This window comes from Dermacentor albipictus, chromosome 1 (genome assembly GCF_038994185.2).
Source record: "Dermacentor albipictus isolate Rhodes 1998 colony chromosome 1, USDA_Dalb.pri_finalv2, whole genome shotgun sequence".
NCBI classification, from domain to species: Eukaryota; Metazoa; Arthropoda; class Arachnida; order Ixodida; family Ixodidae; genus Dermacentor; species Dermacentor albipictus.
This window is the reverse complement of record NC_091821.1, coordinates 502153721-502173657: the sequence shown is the minus strand read 5'-3', so window position 1 is coordinate 502173657 and position 19937 is coordinate 502153721. Positions and strand designations below refer to the sequence as shown.

The 19937-nt window shown below is 45.6% G+C and overlaps 1 protein-coding gene across 1 annotated transcript in view; it reads right to left on the bottom strand.

Moving 5' to 3' along the window:
* LOC135909345 (BOS complex subunit NOMO1) overlaps nucleotides 1-11586 on the bottom strand; it is a 96657-nt gene extending 85071 nt beyond the window's left edge. Inside the window, exons 1-3 of the mRNA XM_065441291.2 lie at nucleotides 11310-11586; nucleotides 6629-6857; nucleotides 1751-1945 (exon numbers count right to left, since the gene is read on the bottom strand). Coding sequence (XP_065297363.1) covers nucleotides 1751-1945; nucleotides 6629-6857; nucleotides 11310-11446 — 561 coding nt within the window. The 5' untranslated portion in view covers nucleotides 11447-11586. The remainder of the gene's footprint in view (nucleotides 1-1750; nucleotides 1946-6628; nucleotides 6858-11309) is intronic.
* Between the last annotated feature and the right edge of the window lie 8351 nt (nucleotides 11587-19937).

The window sequence follows — 19937 nt, the reverse complement described above, 5'->3', positions numbered from 1 at the left end:
GCTGAGGGCCTAATTTAAGATTTGCTATATTGTTGAGATGTGGCCTATTTCACTACATCAGTACAGAGCAGAATGTACTTAAAATGGTGAGGATAGCAGGAAAAGCTGATTTAGCATCTTGACTAGCACTGCCACCTCCTGGTTACAAGTCAGAAAGTTGGTGCATACGTGACATAAATAGTTAGTGCCAAAAACAAACAAGCACAAAAGAAATGGGGATCAATAAGGGACAAGCATCTATTTGTTTTGTGCTAAGTGTGTTTTGCACTCAATTATTATGTCACTACTGAATCATTCATGGAATCCTCCTCCATGTATAATAACATTGTAATCTGCTTCCGAGGATCTCTTGGCCAATATCCTATTGAAAAATTACCATTCTGCCCATCAACCCACCAGTTGATCAGTTGTCACCATTTAAGCTTGTATTAGGAAGGAACAGCGCCAACTAAGACGAACACAAGAGGGGAGAACGACACAGGACAAGCGCCATCCTGTGTCGCTTGTCCGCGACTTGTCCGCGACATATTTGGCGCTTGTCCTGTGTCGTTCTCCCCTCTTGTGTTCGTCTTAGTTGGCGCTGTTCCTTCCTAATACAAGTATGCACCATCTAGCCCAAATGAATGTTCTCCTGAACCATTTAAGCTATGCATGAAAATGTCGCTGTTAGCTCTCAACTCGTGCTACTGCTATTTTTCATAGATGCCACTGCCACGCGCCAACAAAGCACCATATACTAAGAGTGGTGTGCACAAAAGAGGCGATGACACCAAGAAAACACACAAAAGAGGAAGCCCCATGTTGCCTCCAAAGTGCGATGTGTCTTGTTTGTTTTTCCCATTTCTTGCCGTCTACACTGCAACTGTCTCCCTCAAGGCGAACACATGAACTATTTTAAAGTGCAAGCGTGTGTAAACGACAATGCCCAAAAAGTGCGACCATGTGGTGAGCACGGAGGTTACATTTCTTCATATGCATACCCAGTATGGCCGCAGAGAGAAGTGCACGAGAAAGAAGAGGTGTATACAGAAAGAAGGGCAAAAGAAGGAAGAGAAGTGCCTCTGTTTCTAGGCAACACTTGTCTGGGAGGAGCATGCACTCACAAAACCTGGTGCATTGTTGGCTCCACAATAGAAATGAAAAGTCCCCTCTCATGTTTTTATCCTCTGGGGCTGTCTCAGGTATACTAAGATGCCTGCTGCATGAGCATATAACCAGCTGCCATTACCCTCAAATAGCGTCGGTCATGAACGCCACACGAGGCTGCCGGAACCACTGGGCGCAACCTTGCATGACTTCCAAAATCTCCATCGCAGCACAGCGTATGTTTGCAGACATTACAGGCGACAGCTATTCTAGAGTCAGACAACTAACCTTTAAAAAGGACACCCAAAGGGCTTTGCCAATCATGGGTTTGCTGCGGTATTGACCCCGTAAACACTGTGCACTGGGTCACCAGCCATCGATAATGGCCACCACTCGTGATGATCGTGTCAGTCCCGAACGCCTTCTCGCAACACTTGTTCACAACTGAGGGCAGGCCTGTTGCACTGCGAGCATGGGCCATTCCACAGACATAAGAGTGCCCATGAGGACAATTTAAAGTGTACACTTTTAGTGTAGCACTGCAGCATAACATTATGAACTATTATACTCGGTTTCATAGGACATTACTGCTTCGTGCTGTAAAGGTGGGATGTGCACCAATGTGGTAGGTAGGTGGGGGAAAGGTCAAAATGATGGCAGGCACCTTGACGGTGGTGCTGGAGTGACCCAGGGTCCAGGTAGGGTGTGAGGCCGTCAGCGTGTATTCACCAGGCAGGATGCGTGTAAAGGCATAACCACCCCCTTTGGTGCTCTGGGCCTTCTGCAGCGTCTTTCCCTGGCTGTCACGGAGCTCCACCGTCACCCCGGGGGGACCCTCCTGCTGGCCATCGCTCAGCACCTGCACTCCAGTTGTTGGTGGGCCAGTGAGAGAGAGTCACTAAATTTAGTGAGTTTTAGTCATCTGAAAGACAACTTTACCCCCTTGGAGCTCTAGTAACTAACTTAGAGAAGTAAATTGCCTTAACTTGCCCTGGTAGAATGCCTTGAGGGATTTTGGCTAAGTTCAATGCCTTAGACTCGTTTTACCACAAAGGGCATATATGAGCCTCTATATGTCACAACTTCTCACTGTATGCAGAAGTAATTAAGTCAGAAATTGGGTTAGTTGGTGTTTGCTTATCTTGCAGTATGATGAGTACAACTAACAACCACAAAAAGACACACTGGACAAGGCCGATAGTCTGTTATCCTTGTCTAATTTGTGCTTCTATAGTCTCCAGCTGTATCCAGTGCTTCCCAATATGAATAAGTAACAAAATAATTAAAATTCAAATAAAAAGAAAAGGTTATAGTCATCAGCATCACATTACAACTTTCCACAAAAAAAAAAAGAATCTGAGACACCTGAGCACTTATGAGATGTGAATGAGAAAACATTAATGTCCAACTGAACGCCGCTCAGCGGTCCTTCAAGTTTTGCACTGCGAGTACCGTAGCGATATGTGTTGCCTGAGCCAGCAATCGGCAGCCTGCAGCATCGCATTGCTGTATCTGCTCCGTCCAGGTGACATGGCGTCATGGCGATGCCCTCTGCCCTCACGCAGCCTAGCGTGCTAGTTGGCAATAGCAAACAACTGGCAAGGTGCCGTGGCAGCAGGTGTGCCGATTTGCCTGCACTGCTCACTTGAGTTGTGCTTGTGACATGGCATGGCAGCTAATGGGAATTTAGGTGCCGTTCTGCTGCTACAGACACCACAAGCTTTCTTGCTCAGTGAGCCATTTGATGCTTTCGCATCAAAGATGGAGTGCTTTAGGCTGCAAACTGGTGGCCTTACCTAAAAAAAGTTACCAACCCTGAGTAAGAGCACTGCTCATGCCTGCTATATTAGGTCTGCTTCTCCACGAGGCTGCCTGGAAGGGTGCAGTAACTGACTCCTCCAGTCACCAAACAAGCTCCTGCAAGGGCTTGCTGACCATGTCGACACTGCTCTGGTATGCAAGTGTTTAAAGAAACACTAAAGCCAACTTTAAAATTGGTTTATTTCCCTCCCGAAATTGCGATCCTAATTCCCTACACAATATTTTGCCGCATTTAAGTATGTTTCTCAATAAACACAAGCTGTAAATGAAAAAAAAAAAATTGCTTCTATTTCCCTGTTTCCCGGTCCAACATAATACAAGCCAATTGAGAATGAGGTGCCTGTGTTATTTAGTTATACAGCATGTGCTACCAGAACCACTGGCTTCGCACAGCTTTGTTAGGTTGGCTTAGCTGACTGATGTCATCCTAAATGGAGGTAGACAAGGCGATAGATAAGAGCTCTCATCATCACTGCAGCATGGGGAATGACACCTGCAAAGAAACCCGTCAACATGTGGCTCTCTCCTTGAGTGAAATGTCTCTGGTGGGTACACCAAGGAAGTAGGCAGGTGTCGGAGAAACAGTGTCATTATGGAGAAATGCCAAGGAAGGAGCCAGCTCATTATCCTAACATTCATGAATTGAGCCTTTTGTGTGAATCTTTTCATCCTGGGGCTTGGTACACATTTGCAAATCTGCCTTCTGGCACAAAGTTGATGCATTATCTAAGGATTTGGGAGCCATGGCCAAGTTTTGCATGACGCTTCCGATCATCGCGCTATTTGAGAATGGTGCCATGACTGCACTGAATTTCAGTGTAGTTGACAAAAACGCAATGGTATCAACCAACCACAAGCGTGTTACTGACTTATGGTGCAACAGTGTACGAGGAAGCACTAGTTGTTAACGTATTTCCATACAATTACAGCACATAAACCAGTGAGCGACAAATAAAAAGGGACAGGTGCAGTGCTTGTTCACACTTATTCATCCTTCTTTAGTTTCTGTACTGCAGTTGCTTAGTTGTGGTTCCAAGCGGTTCATGCCATTACAGTTTCCAGCCACTTCTTCTCTCCTTGTATCTTATAAATAAATTAGAGCTACGGACATTGCAGAATACTACATTCGTGAGCTATAAAGCATGTCATACAACATACATGTAAACTTGAAGTTCACATTAGCACTCTTTCTTCAGCATTACCTTTACAATGTGAGGGCCTGACTCAATTTCCACGTTTAAAGGTGCCCTGAACCACTTTTTACTGAAGTCTAGAAACGCAGTTGATGTTAAAATAGATGATTTCAGAAATACCTTGCCACAGAAAGTGCTTTAATACGTTCAGCAGAAATGGAGTCATCAGAAATCAAACATACCATTCACGGTGCTTCCACTCTTCCTTCAATGATTTGCACTGCGAAGGCTACAGAGAAGCGACACATACCCAACACGGTCTGCATACTGAATGTTCCCGTGGCGCGCAGTTAAAATTTAATTTTGGATGTTCACATAGACAACAGTATTTTTGATTTTGGTGCCTACGACGTGCCAAGAGTGGTTGTTCTCAGCGAGCTGGTCGCGGAACTCTAAGGCGGCCGTGGTATCTATGCTCCATAGCAGGCCGCAGCTACATGTAACTGCAGTGCATATATGCAGTGTTTGCATCGTGCACAACACGACAAAAGTGTGAGCTCATGCTCATATGCTCCAGTCTAACCGTGCTACGTGGTGCAGACCGGCTTTGGCCTGGACCAGCTTGACTGATGGATAGTAGCCACATCCAACCTGCTGATTTTGAAGCGCTTTGAATAGCTCAACACGAACCGAAGTCTGCCAAGGTGTGTAGCCATGAGTGAGCAGCACTGGCAAGCGTGCGTATGCTTTGACCTGCAGTTTTGTGAGGTTTGAGGCTAGTTGAGTGTTCAGAACCAGTTGAAATTAGCAAGACCCAACGGCTACAATAACGATAGACAAGCTGGCGAAAGTTTAATTCCTATGCTGGCAGCTGCGGCCAAGTGCAAGCACATGATAGTAGACTTCTTTCAGAAGTACATAATTATTGAAATTCGAAAGCAGATTTTCGCTTACTTCAGCCTGTTCATTGAATTTAGACAATAAATATATATACACTAACAGTAGGAAGAAGTGCACTGATCCAAACACCCTTCTTGATTGATGTTAGCTATTGGTCAATACCAGCCACAAATGGGAATCTGCTGCATTACAAAATAAAGCGTCCAGAAAATAGTAAGGAGCAGGCTTCTGTTGAAAAAAGAGCATTTGAGAAAAAGGTGACTTCGGGCTCCACTTGCAAGCTCCACACGCTGCACATGACTGCTAAATTTGGCTGAGATGGTCACAGCAGCGTGTGCTATGGGCAGGCTATGTTTATTTACCAAGCTTGAGGTGTGGTTCAGGACCCCTTTAAGACACAAAAGCTCAGTTTCTTTACAGGCAGACATGGAAACGAAAGCAATCAAACGAGGGATAAAGATGGTCATGAGTAGGTGCAAGACTACAATGTATATTTTGTCGACACAGTTGCTCAGATTGTCTTTGTTGACACGCACTACCAAAGTCAAATGTTGTTTCTCTATACCCCATAAACCTCCCAAGATTTATGCTGAAGTGAATCACACAATGAATTCTGCCAAGACTAATATCTCTGATGCCAATGTAGCCTTGAAAGTAAACTGAGGGCTGCGCTGAAAATTTGAACGGTGTACGGATACATTTTCAAAGTTGTAGATCTTGTTATCCACACTTCTCACGCACACCAGGATGACATTAAGAAATATGAATATAAAGGCTGAAAAACACTTATATAAGATATGTATTTTGATTTGACATGGAAGTTTTTCTAGCAATACCATGCCGGGTGTCATCAACATAATTATGATGCTATGAAACAGCAACATTTGCTGATATGGCATAGCAATAATACATGGGGTTTAATACAAACAATGGCACCATAACATAATGCAAGTTTTACAGACGTTGTGTTGTAATAAGGCCAGATATGGTGGTGTTGCTCATAACAGAAATAACAGAAATTATGCATGCATTTCCTCTGGCTGCACTGTCCTGTAGCACCCTAAGCAATTGGATGAACAGAGCAAGCCAATGTATAACAATGACATGGTGCATCCACCTTTTGAGTGCCAAATGTGAAAATGGTTCCTACAGACAAGCATTATAGTGTGTTATTTAAGATTATAGTAGATTATTACTTTTTCTACTGTTTAGAGAGCTTGGATCTTAATTCAAAACAAAAGAAAACAAAGATCAAATATAAAATGGTGCCTAAGTACTTCCTAAAAAGGAATAAGGAATTGTAATGTCAAGAGGAAGCTCCAACTTCGGCCCAGCTGTATTTATCTATTGAAGTGGTACAGTTGAAATGCAGAAATGGCCTCAAGGAGACATCCACTGAATTGATTTCAACTGAATTTGCTGCACAGACATGGTAAATTCTTGTTGTTAATATTTAACACAAGGACCTTTATTACTTGTGTGCTATAGGACCTCCTTCTGTACACATATTTAACATGTACCTGTATATGTTGAAAATAAATGTAAAACATTGAACAACTCATTGATGTATAATTTTTGATAACTAGTTCACTTTTACGGCTGTGTAATCTGCTCGGAAATTGGCTACTTGAGGCAAAATGCGTCTGTTCTCATACCACAAGTGTTTTATGCTAGACAGAAATGCCTACTTTGCCCATGATGGAGAATCCTTTGAACACAAAGTTAATGTCTTGCGCTGTGCTGCAGGGATCCGTGGTGCCATCAATGTGCAGGTCCACGGAAGCAGGCTCGAAGACCCAGCCCGAAGGTGGGTCCACCCGCAAGGTGTAGTCACCTCGGTCGTACAGTGGGATTAGGTAGTAGCCATTGTTAGGTGCCCCTTCTGTCTGGTACTTCTGGCTACCTTGCCGCGTCAACCTGTAGACAAAGAAAGTGTTGAATGCTGCTACACACGAAGACAGATTGTAAGCATGCATGCTCCTTGTTCACGAGTTCGCCAATGGCTCTAAGCTCCAACAATTCCCTCAAGCTGAGCAGAGAGTTTATGGCATCTGGGTGTGCCGGAAGATACAAAACATATCGAATCAACCATCCTTGGCACTCACTACGACACACATTATGCACAACTGCACAAAATGATTGCTTAGACTGCCGATAACAACACTTTGATGGCATTTTTGTAAGTGTAATGCGTTCAATGCATGCATACTCGTACATCCACAAAAGTATAACATGACAGCACAAACTTTTAGTACATGGGCTCCGGAGAATAAAGTTTTGTATGCCTCAAGGATGCAAATTGTTTATGTAGCTCAATAAAACTTGTTGTTGGACAATTTGGTTCATAATGCGTAAGAAAAGATGCTGCACTAAAGACAGCCAAGGATGAGAGGGTATTGACAAAGACAAGAGCAAGCTTTCAACAAAATTTTATTTCTATCGGAGATCTCAAGATAAGAAGTTGACCATACATGCACGATGAAGCGAAAAACATACAAAACCAGTGAAATATGAGCATAATGATTACATCCCTGCCACATCCCGCTCAGAAACCTTTTCCTGCAGCAAAACAAAAAGATAAGAGCTCGCTGGCCTATGCCTCAGAGTTGCCTATGGTGGTGAAAAAACTGGTGGTTTCCACAAGAAACACACTCGGGTGTTTCTAAAATGCGTGAAGGGTGTTCTTCTTATGAAATTCCGTTGTCCTGTGGCAAGTCCTATATTGGGCAAACTAGCTTTACATGATCATTAGGATCATGCAAGGGAACATAGGGTTTCAATAAGAAACAGCGGTAGTGTGCATTTTTCTGCACAGTGTCGAGTTTGCATGGGCACTTCGTGGCTTCAGGAAATTTTTGTTTCAGGAATTTTTTTGTTTAGTAGCGAGGAAAGGTTCATGCACGGAATGTTGCGGTGGCGTAATCATTATGCTCATATTTCACTAGGCTTGTTCATTTGTTGCTTCACTGTGAATGTGTGGTCAACCCTTCATATTGACGCCTCTGATGGAAACAACATTTAGTCAAGAGTTTGTGTTTGTCGATACCCTCTCTTTCTCGTCTGTCTTTGATGAAGCATCTTTTCTTAAAGGGTCCCTGAAACGGTTTGGACAAATTTTGCAGACGAGTAGGGTACAGCTAAAGTTAATCATTCACACAATTTACGTGAAGCGTCTCATATTAAGAGAGCAACGGACGATTGCAAGTTACCCTTCTCCATAGCCATGCATTTTCTCAACTTGGTCGCCGAGTGATCGGGGCTGAGCTCCACCTTCACTGGCTCTGCGTCATGATGGCACATTGTGTCATCTACTTCCAGCTGTCTAGGAGCAAGCGCGTGAGGCCTCTTCAACTGTTCCACCAGCAGCTTGACAGCCGACCCCAAGCAAGAGCTATCGAAGCAGCAAGCAGCGAAGCACTGCAAGCACTCTGTCGCAGCACCGAGTGTGTCCAGTATTTCGGTAACCACAGGCGAGATGGGTGTTTCAGTGGATGGGTGGAGGCATAAACTCAAGCTGATGAAGGAGCTTTAGCGTAGACGTACGTGAGTGGCCTGATCGGTCTTCATGGTTCAGCCACCTGGTGGTGCACAGGTTAACCAGCCAAACAAAGAGCTAATATTGCTCTAACCAAGTGTAAAGCATTTTAAACATTTACGATTACGCTCTTGAGGAAAATTCACACCAGCAGCAAAGCGGAATAGCCTTCGTTACAGCTCCTGTGTTTGGTTGGGCTCTTGCTACCAAGTGGCTCCACTGTGCAGACCATTCATGCTTGCGCCTCTGGTAATCCTGTAAAACGGCACGGTCAAATGGCCAGGCCCAGTCCGCTTTTGCTTGTGTTTACCTGAATACCGGATACATGAAACACTATTGTAGTAGTAATCCTCCGGCGTAAAGTGATGGCTGCAAATGCACAAATCCTGGCGCCGATCAGATAGCGACAGTCCGACGTGCTGCAACCACTCCACTCGTCTGCCGCCTTGCAGAGGGACACGATGTCGCAGCTTGACATATTGCCAGTCACTATGTTTGCGGCCCACAACGTAACAAGGGTGAACCATGGTGCTTGCGAAAATAAAGATCAAGATCAACACTGACTGCGGAGCGCTTGCCAACACGGGCATGTTGTAGCACAAGCAGGTGACACTTGCTTTGTGCCAGAGGTTCTTAAGTGTAGTCTTTGAGCATTCCCTTTCTGTTATTTTCTTTTTGTAGAAATAAATTAACTAACACTTCAACCATTACTAGCAACATTTGTTCACTATAAAGTTGAAAAAATTATCGATGACGTGCCCTGGGCAGCCAATCGTATAGCTCGCCCTACTAGCGTCATTAGGGCAGTTTACGTGAAATGGTTAGGGGCAGCTGAAGATTTAGCCAAGCGGTGTGCTTTGATCGGCAGCGACATATATTTTTAGAACCTTATTATAATTTACACGATATAAGTGGAGCAGTTAGATGCGTCAATTAATAATCAGACGAACCTACTCTAACGAGCCAGTACGTCTGTGCAATATAGTCAAAATCATTTCAGGATCCCTTTAAGCATTACATCATTTATGCTTTACTGGAGAAAAGAAGGCAAAGATTAATGCAACAGTGCACCCTCACAAAATGGTATTTAATACATGCATGCCACTCAATAGCAGTAACTGGTTCATTGACCAAGTGCTTTTGGTTTCAAGAATGAATACAGAGATGAACGCTCTGCACATCTGCACTTCACTAGTGACACAGCTGGTGAAGAAGGAGCACATCTTTAACCAGCTGTGCTTGCAACTCTTTCAAGCACCAATTTAGCTTGAGAACAATTACATTTTCATACATTGCATGCATCTGCAGCATCATTACGCACGCAGAGCAGCAGAACAGATTTGAAATCCTGCACTTTTCTGAAGGTGTTGTTGCATCCACAAACATATGCACGCCATTATATATGCTAAAGGATACTTGGGAGATGGCAATGATACCACCCGTTTTATGTGAATTGCACTTGGAAAACAGCAAGCCACTTCAGATATTTGCCTAGTGCGAATCACTACTGTCAAAAACAACACAATAGGAGAGCATTTGCCACATGATGATATACTAGCACTGTAAGAAACATGCAGACATCCAATAGCTCTATACACACACACTTCATTATTAAATCTTTGAACACACTTCCAAGCAGAAGTGTCTTAAGGTGCATGTGATGTGTTTTTAAAATGTCATTATTTCTATCAGTGCATCCATTTTTGATGCACTTCCTTAGATGTATGATTGTACACACAGCTGCCTAGTTTGTGAACCCAATTGGCTGTTGCATAATCTACAAGGCAACAACAAATGCCTCCTGCTGACTACACACCTGATTTGCTATGCGAGGACATGTTGATGCTAGATGCAAACACCATAAGTGCTAATGAAATGCCTGGCTGTGAAGGCTGCGACTATTTGTACACAATTCTTGAATGTGATCACAGGTAAAATAAAACAAATTTTGCCTGGAGTAGCAATGCAGTTCCATGCTGTCTTTCAGGAACCAACACAGTTCTGCTAGGATTGTGAACACGGTGATGAAATTTGTACTTGCATGCTGCCTTGAAGCACTGTGTCATGAGAAACTTTCCATTCAGAATGATCAATACGAGCAACAACATGGCCCAGAAATGCAATGATAGGATCGCGAGTCTGAGCCTTACCCTCCCGATTAAACCACACCGACTGAAGAGGTATGCAGCTGCTGAATTATTGCAGGACTGCCAACCAGTTGTTGGATTGTGTTCATGTTGCTGCATGTGTTATGAAAGAGGGCAAGTCGGGACACGGAGCACTAAAATGCAGATAAACGTCAAGCGGATGGTGCTCGTGTGTGTTCGCTTACATTCGCTGTGTCCTGCCTTAACGCTGCATCGCAAGTATTCAATCAGGAAACAGGAATAATGTGTCGCAAATTTCAACAGTGAAGCAGAGGTGGTTAAATATTTTGCGTTCGCAATCTCAGGTCAGGTCTTTGAAGCTGCAGAGTTACCACTCCCGATCTTACTTCCATAGCCGGTTTCAAGGTTGAAGACGAGGAAACAAAAATATCAGCTACATCTATCAAAGAGCACCAGGCCGTATCACAGTAGATGTACCAAGCGCACATCGTACCTTCCCGAGCGCTAGCGAGCTTTGTGAGTCGTTCACAAAAGGAAGACAAATTTCTGCAACGGTAAAGTTTCACCGACCGCCCTGGCTCGGAAGCACGGGCGGCCTGGCCCGGTTCAGGAAACAGCAGTACCTCAGCCGACATCATAAGCTTGCCGCTTATGCAAGGTAAAACATGCAACTTTCCAACTTTGAGCAGCATGAAATATGACGAAAAATCGCCTTGGAATACTCACAACTTTACTTCAACCCGAGAGTAGTTGATCGTTACGTTGGACCGAATGAAACCACCGCAGCCCATCACATCGTCAGATTTCGCTAAGCTCACGACGGCTAATAGTACGGTTGCTATGTTGTACAGAAAGCCCCACATTGTACACTATCGGGGTTGCTAAAATTAAATTAAACACAGTTCATTCAACGCAGCCACGGCGCCAATTCACTTCCTTCGTCCCAGGGCACTCGGCTAGGCGCAAGCAGACAGGCGGACAGGCAACAAACCACGTGCAGTGACGTCACTAACAAGTGGTGGTGTCAATTGGTGTGCCCACGACCTACTGGAACTCCAGACCTGCACAGATATCCGGCTTCTATGGGAGAAGCTTGCGCCCACTTTCGTTCAACCGACTGCCGTAGGTGGCGCTTTTATAACCTGTTCGTCTGCTACGCGGTGGGCGGTTGTGCGGCGTTGTAAGTAGTACGGCAGCAGTTGTGTTGCGACGAACTGCTTCTCTAGTCGACGATTTTTGCTAACACAGTGACAGAGATGTCACAAGGCTTTGATCGGTCACTTGGCTCCAAAAGTTGACTCCCCGAACCTAAAAAATGTCGGAGCATGTAGTCCGCTGCTCTCTAAAATAGCGTCAAATAGCCGCCCCACTGCCTTTTTCAAGGAAATTATTATAAATCGCATTGTTTATAGAGTTCGCAACGTACCCAACAGTTTCATTGTACACGTTGTAAAATTCGCGTCTGCGCTCTTTAGAAACTTGAAGCCACCGTAATGTTCGACGACAGAACGATTACCACTCATTTTAACTCTTAAAAGTTGTCCGTGAATGCGTCACGAGTTCAAAAAGTGAATTACGCACACAGCTGCACTGCGTGCGTATCTTCAGCACCACCGTTATGCTGCCGCGTACTACGCGGAAAAGCTAGCTTTACAGTTTGAAAAGAGTTCCGTGACACGATTTTTAAGGCCTGCACTGCAGCACGTACGTTTTAAAGCACTGGGATCGCTTAATTTTTTGCAAGCTTTCTACTGAGCTAGACATCCAACGATATTAAAAACAAGATATGCTCACCTTCCCTTGAAACAGAATCGATCAGACTATTGCACATATCGGGTGGAGGACTTACTAGTGAATACTTTTACTATACTTTTACCAGATCATCTTCCTTTCACTACGGCACACAGTAGTAAATCCTAATGTCATCTACGACATTAGGCTGTCTGTAATAAACTAAAGAAAGCTAGATTATCCTATGAATCTTTTTAAACAATTTTTCCAGTCTCTTAAGGAGGCTAGGAAAGGGAAATTTATGCCGTTGATCTAGCATTGCAGCGGCCACCTATGCTCGTTGTTTACATTTCTTGCACCACTCATCCTCTTCTAGTTTCACTATTCAAACGCAAAGCATTCGCAAAGTTGTCTTCTTTTGTATATTTGTGAATTTATTCATTTACCGCCAAAACAAGCGCTTTGTGCCTGCCGAAATTGCAAGACAAGCGCTGAACAGATCGCAGAAGCAGACGACAGCGAACAGGTTATGACTAGCGCCACTCTGCTCGTACGTTCTTTCCCTAGCGGCAAAAGGGGCGAACTAGACCAGGCGTGCTGGAGGAGGGAGATCTGTGCAGGTCTGTAGTTCAGTAGGTCGTGGGTGTGCCATTGGGTGTGCTGGCAGTTTCGGTTTTCGTACCTCGTGCCTGATCGAAACGAGAGCATATATACGGGTCATTCCACGCCAAAGATCTCAACTGGAATGCTAGACTATGTTAAATTACTTTATTAAAGAACATGCGAGCACATTAACATACCATGAACTTAATTTTCCAAGGGTATATTGAGCGAAAAAAATATTTCAACTCGTAAGGACGTAAGGGCCTTTTTAATTTCATCATATGGAGGGAAACCAGAGGTGAGGGAAAACGTTCAAAAATTGGCTATTTCGCGCTGTTGCAAGATCGAGCTGCAGTAGAGTGTACTAGACAATGGTCGAGTGGGCCGAACCAGCGTTTTTAGAATCTAAAAATGTTGGGCCGACCGGCGCTCTCTCGCTGAGGCGCCACGTATGGAAAAATCATAAGAAAAATTGTGCCAAGGCACTGCGAGCGAACTGGATTGGGGTGGAAACGCGCTTCGCGGCTTTTTCAACGTAATTTCGCTGCGGCCGGGCGCTGAGACCGATTGCGCGCGTACGCTCTCACAGTGGTGCTTTATTTCAACTGCAAATTTACAATGACACGTTTTTGCCTCTTATAAATATTTGAGGCATGGGTTATACAACATGACGTCTTCGATTTTGATGTCGTTGTCAAGTGCGTCGTCTGCTAGCGAGTGCGCGTTCGTTGCACGGACGCTGGCGTGCGCCCAGTTCTTCTCGCAAAAAGTCTCTGCAGTAAATTATTTTATGGTTTTACTTGCTTTGGTGCGCTCGCGACCCTTGTCGGCGGGTACCAGTTGTGGCTTAATTTAGCCAGGTGAACTGCTGTTTTAAACTCTGTTTTTTTTTTTAAAGTAACACGTATATTTTGCCACAGAAGCCGCCTGTCTTCAAGATGAAGCTACATAAGAAAAATTTATCGATAGCACGTTATTTTACGCGCGCTGCTTGTTAGAGGAATATTGATCAGGAACAGTGAGCAAAGATAACAATATCATAGTGAAAGAAACCAGGCTTATTAACTGAGTGGCGCGAAGAGGTGCAGATGACCAATGCACTTTTATTATGCAAATCCAAGGGTACCATACAACCAGTACCATACACGTGTACAGGTTGTCCCACATAACTTGAACCAAAGTTTCAGAAATGAAGGGTACTTAATAAGAAATAGCCTATTCGGACAGGAGTTGAACCGAATGCATAATGTTGGCACTGGCGTAGTCAGGCTGTTTCTTATTTTCCCCTTAACTAACGGATTAGTTATGCGTGTGTATTGTACGTATGTATTGAGTATTATGATGATTATGTATTATCAACTTTTTAAGTATTGGCTGCAGACCCCAAGTATGATACGCAAAGTTGTAGAGCACCTTGAGAAACTTCTGAAGAAATTGTTTCCAACACGATATATCTCACGTGGTCCTTTCTTTCGCGTTCCAAAGAGAGCCCGCGAATTATGAAAAAATAGCACCTCACAGGGCGATTGCGCACTGTTATTGGGCTGCTCTCAAGCGTGCGATGGTTGGAGAAGGTCGGCTGCAGCGAGACGCCCGCAACAGTGCATTATATGCCTGGTGTAGGGGGCGTGCGGCTCTTATCGCATGACGGCGCAAGTGCATGCTGCTAGCCGAGCGTTGTCGAAGCGATAAAGCGGTTAAGACCACGAAAAAGAAAAGATGAAAGCAGCCTTTTGATTCTGCTTGAAAGAAGGAACAGGCGAAGCGCGTGGGAAAGATGGAAGGCGATGACGGCTGCTACAATTTTGCCTTTGTACACAAATGACCTTGTAGCAGTTTCGAATTGAACGATGATGCTACAACTTTAAACCTTAAGGCTCGAATAACAGCGGATGAATCACATGGCGACAAAACTAACTAATGGTAAAAAAACCTTGGTTATATTCAAGTAAGATTACGCATGTCTTCTTCAGACAATGACTCTTTTCGCACTGGCCCCGTCTGCTCTCCTTCCCCCGCTTACTGACTACCAGAGGTTCTTTTTTGATCTTGCGCCCCGCATGTGTGGATCGCTTCGTGGTCACAGTACTGGGTGGCCGCGTCTGGCTTCACACTCGAGCACCCTGACTGGCGTGTCAGTCCCTGAGAGAGTGTGCCCGCAGGCTGTTCCAGTTTACCGGACGTAGATCATACCTTACATATATTATGTGAACCAATTCCAGCGAACTGCAATATATCCAGTGCTCCTCAGGTGCCCGTATCGCTGCGTGTTTTAAAGCGAAGCTTTCTCTGTCTCTTCCTTCGACTTTCGCACTCCTGCTGCTGCTGCTGCTGTCGCGCACACTGCGTCGGGGGTGGTTCAGAGGCGCGCGTAAGAGAGGAAAGGCGACAGGAGAAACTCGTTTTCACCCTAACCCGTCAAATGTGCACAATGACCTCTGGAACTACCTGGTCGTCGCCACGTTAGCCGCTTGATAGCTGTAATTATCCGTGACTCAGAATCATTGTAGAAACTGCAGCGCTTCCCTTTCAACTAACGTACGAAGCCAGAGGGGACGCAGATAGAATTGTAGAGAGGATAAGGAGAGGGAGGAGAAGAAGGCAGTTCCCATATAATAGAGGGGGGAAGTGACGTGAGAAGGCAAGGAAACCCAACTATTTTACGGTACGGTAAGGTACAGTATGTTGCTGCTATTTCTCAAAAATAAACGCCATGCAAATATGCCAAGCGAGCAACTTACCGAGGGCGTGCGGAAGCAGAGCCGCATTAATTAAACGGCAGGGTCCAGAGACAATACGGAAGCGGTCGACCGTCAAATCAACACTCCTGTGCCCGCCGCATTAGTTTTGCGGCTATGGCATTACTAGAGGTCGCGCATTTGATCCCAATCGCGGCAGCCGCCTTTCGACGGGGGCGAAATAGAAAACGCACGTGCACTTAGATTTTGGGACACATTAAAAAAACATCACGGTGTCATAAGTAATCCGGAGTCGGCCACTACGGCGTGCCTCATAATCCGAGTGTGGTTTTGGCACGTACAGCCCCATAATCCCATTCAAGTTTAATACTTCTGTCACAATGCGATGTGCCATGTGATGAGATGACAAGACTCAACCCTCTCAGAGGTTATAAAATATGGCGCACAACAACGTTTCAAGCAAGCACCTCTCCCTGTGTGTTCTGTGTACTACGCTGACAAACAGCAGTGGCGCAGGCAAGGTAACGTTTAACATCAACTCACCACTCTCGTGTAAGCCTAAATGTTGAAGAAATTAAGCTTTAGCCGTCAACATCACCGCTAACTATCACCAATCAAAGCTTCCAGCACGGAAAGCTTCGCTTACATCGATTCCCACAGAGCGTGGGATCTGCATTTTTCCACAGCCACACTATTTGGCTGTGACCAACGTTGAGCAGCAGATGTCGCTTACTCCAATGAGGAAAGAACGAGTATGGCTTTGGCTCTAGGAGCGTCAAGTAGGCATAGCCAGGGGTGGGGTGGGGGGCTTATGGGGTACAGCCCCCGCCTCCCCGAAATTTGTTCGTGCTGTCATGCACCGCCGACCCAAACAATCGCCGGCACCGGAAATCATTCTGGATTTTTATGCGAAGCATATTAACGTAGGTTTCGGGCCTTCGCGCGACGCCCGGCGGTGGCCACCATTGACCCTGAAGTGGGGTCACGTGACATGACGTCACGTGATGACGTCACACAGGCTGCAGATGGGGCCTCATATCGCGCCGTCGGTCGCCTCCCGGCGGTGGCCACCATTGACCCTGAAGTGAGATCACATGATGTGACGTCACGTGATGACGTCACACCGGCTGCAGATGGGGCCTCATATCGCGCCGTCGGAGGCCTCCACGCTTCGGTTCGCGCCGTCGCGCGCGACGCGGCGGCGGCGCCACCATCGCTGCATCACGTGATATGTGACGTCACGCCAGGGATGAAGCGGCGCGCGCCCGCCGTCGCGTCAGTCTCTGTGCCCGCAACCGCGCCAGCGTCTTTGCGCCGGGCGTGTATGCGGTCAAGATGCCTCCAAACGCTAAGGATGCGCTAAGGTTAAGCCCAGTGGATGCTTCGCATCCACTGGGCTTAACCTTGATAAGCTTCCAATTTTTTCTAGGATGCCTTTTTTCGCTTTCAAAAAGACATTTCGGCACGAAGATTGTGAATTCGGGCTGGATTTCACGGCAACGCCCATGCACCGGGAGTTCCATAACGCAAAGAGCCCCATCCGAGCACATAGTTTCAAGGGCGTTTTGATGGCGAGCGAGCTCGTCGCGGCATCTCGCAGAGGCGCGGAATCAACGGAGTGCAAGAATTTGGATTTCGAAACTTTATGGGTATACAAAGTTCTCATAAACTTTTGATGCGAAAGGTGCATTGACATTTCCAAAGTCGTGCTTACGATTTTCAATTCCGGAACATTGTGGGTTTAATGTTCTTGTAAACATTTAACGCCAAAGATGCATTGACTTTACTAAAGTCGTACATCGGACCATACAACGAGAAAAGCCAAATCAACACACTACCAGACAAGTTGACGAATGACGCAGAGAGGTCCCATGAGACGAAGCGTTGTTGTGGTTCATTTGTGCCGTACGTCATGTCATAGGAAATCATATAATTTTTTTTTCACCTGCGCCAAAACATTCATATCAAGACACTAAAGCCAGCAAAGGTAACTATGTTATTATTTATTTTCATACTTTGCTTTTATTCGCGAGGACACATTCAGACTCTTCAATTTTCTTGTTCTCGCTACCTGCGGGCTCCCAGAGCCAGCTTGCATTTTTCTCGCATGCGTTTTTCTCGTGTTGCCCCGACCACCGCCCGGCGCACTTCGGTGCGCGTTCGCTTTTCTGTGGCATAGTGGATTTCTCCTGGACGAGTTTGGACGCTTTCTGGCTAGCAGACGAGAAAAAAAAAACAATGGTCGCTCGCCGGCATCACTGTGAGGACTCGACGGATTGCAATGCATTCGCTTGAGCGTGACCACTCCGGAAAGTCTTGTCTCGCCGGTGTAGGATACCGAGCAGTATGCGTATGCTTCTCCGTGGACCAAGCATCACGCGTTTTCTTCGATATTTCTTCGGTAGCCACATTACAGGTGCCCAAAGTAGGCGTCCGATTGTGGCCAACATGCTTTCCTTGGTGTTATTTTTTTCCTTTCGGTGCCCCTGTCCCACAAAAGAAAAAAAAAAGACATTGTTGCGGCGCAGCGAATTGCCGCATGGGGAAACTTCGATTTTGTTATTTCTTCTTCTATTGCGGAAGGTAATGGCGCACTGGACGCTTCAGTTGCCGGATACTCTCATCATATTATTGCCAACTATATGGACACTCCAGGTGCATTCCTGCCGTCGCCCTCATGTTCCGTATAAAGTCCTTTGAGATAACATCATGACCGTGGGCCGCATGCTGTATGTGTGAGTGAAAGCGTAGGGAGGTGGTGGTGTGATAGGTGAGCCGACGATGGTGGCCAAGTCTTGTGTGCGCAAGGGAGAAAAGCGGGGAGGAAGCTCGCCACCTTCCGTTGCGTGCGATACATCAGGTGGAGTTGAGGGAGGGGGAGGGGGGGGGGGGCTTAGGATTTTGTTGTCTGTGAATTGGTGATTGCGCAACATGTTTATTTGTCTTGTTTGACGCACTGTATACAGTGACTTTTTCGTAGATACGTAGATTTATTGGAGACTTGTATGTATATATTTGAAATATATTGTTGCGAGGTTTTGTGTATACGTGCAGTGAACTTTGTTTCCAGTGACACTTTTCTGCCCTTTATCAAGCTGCATGTTCGCATTTGTATATTCCATTATATCTCTGCATTTCTAATGCATGAGTGCGAGAGAAATGAAAGTGAGCCAACCCACCCCGTGCGATAACTGTTCAGTTCATTATCTGCGAGGCATACGCGTAGCACACATGCCTCTCTCATTCACAAAAGTGACATGAAGGTGTGCGGATAAATGTTCTTTAATGCTCTCATAAACTGGGTTGAACATGGTGGCGTGACATAATAGACGATCCAAAAGTTGAACAGCGTGGTGTTGTGAGTTTTCTGACAGCTGAAGGTGTTTCCCACAAAGAAATTAGTCGCCGTATGGCTGCCGAGCACGTTGAACATTGCAATTGATTGGCCACTGTGAAGCGTTGGATTAAACTGTTCAAAGAAGAATGTGAAAGTTGCAAGAGAATACAAGACCGGGCCAAAGCCACCGTGCAATCACCCCCCCCCCTTACAGTATTGCAAAGGTTGATGAGCTAATTAGACAAGAATGGGCAATACCGTAAGTATCGATGAACTGGCAGACCGTGTGAACATCAGCCACGGTTGAGTTCACACTATAAGTCATGAGCATCTCAGTTATCGGCTCTTATGTGCGCAATGGATGCCTAGATTAGGAACCATCATCAGAAGACAGAGAGGTTCGCTGTTGCCTTGACTTATCTGATTCGGTATTGCAATGAGGGCGACGACTTGTCTGCAATTGCGAGCGGGGACGGATCATGGTGCCACTACTACAAGCCTGAAACACGACGGCAAAGCTTACAGTGGAAAAATTCGAATTCACCACCCCCAAAGAAAACAAAGGCCGTCATTTCTGCCGGGAAGGTGTTGTTGATTCTTTTTTTTAGATCGTCAGGGGCCATTATTGATCGAATTTGCTAAACCTGGAGAGGATATCAATCGTTTCCGACATTGTGAAACGCCGGATCGGCTGCGTGTCGCAATCAAGAACAAACGATGCGACGAATCGAAGAATGCGGTCATCTTGCTCCACGACAGTGCCCGTCCCCACGTCGCTGATGTGGTTAACACAAAACTGGCAAAGTTCAAGTGGGAAACGCTGCAACATCCGCCACACAGACCAGACTTGTCACCTTGCGACTTCCGCATTTTCGGGCAATTGAAAAAAAAAACAGCTCAATACAACCAGATTAGCGTAGGACGAGGACGTGAAAGAGTCAGTTACAGACTTTTTGAAGCAGCAACTCAAGGAGTTCTATGAGA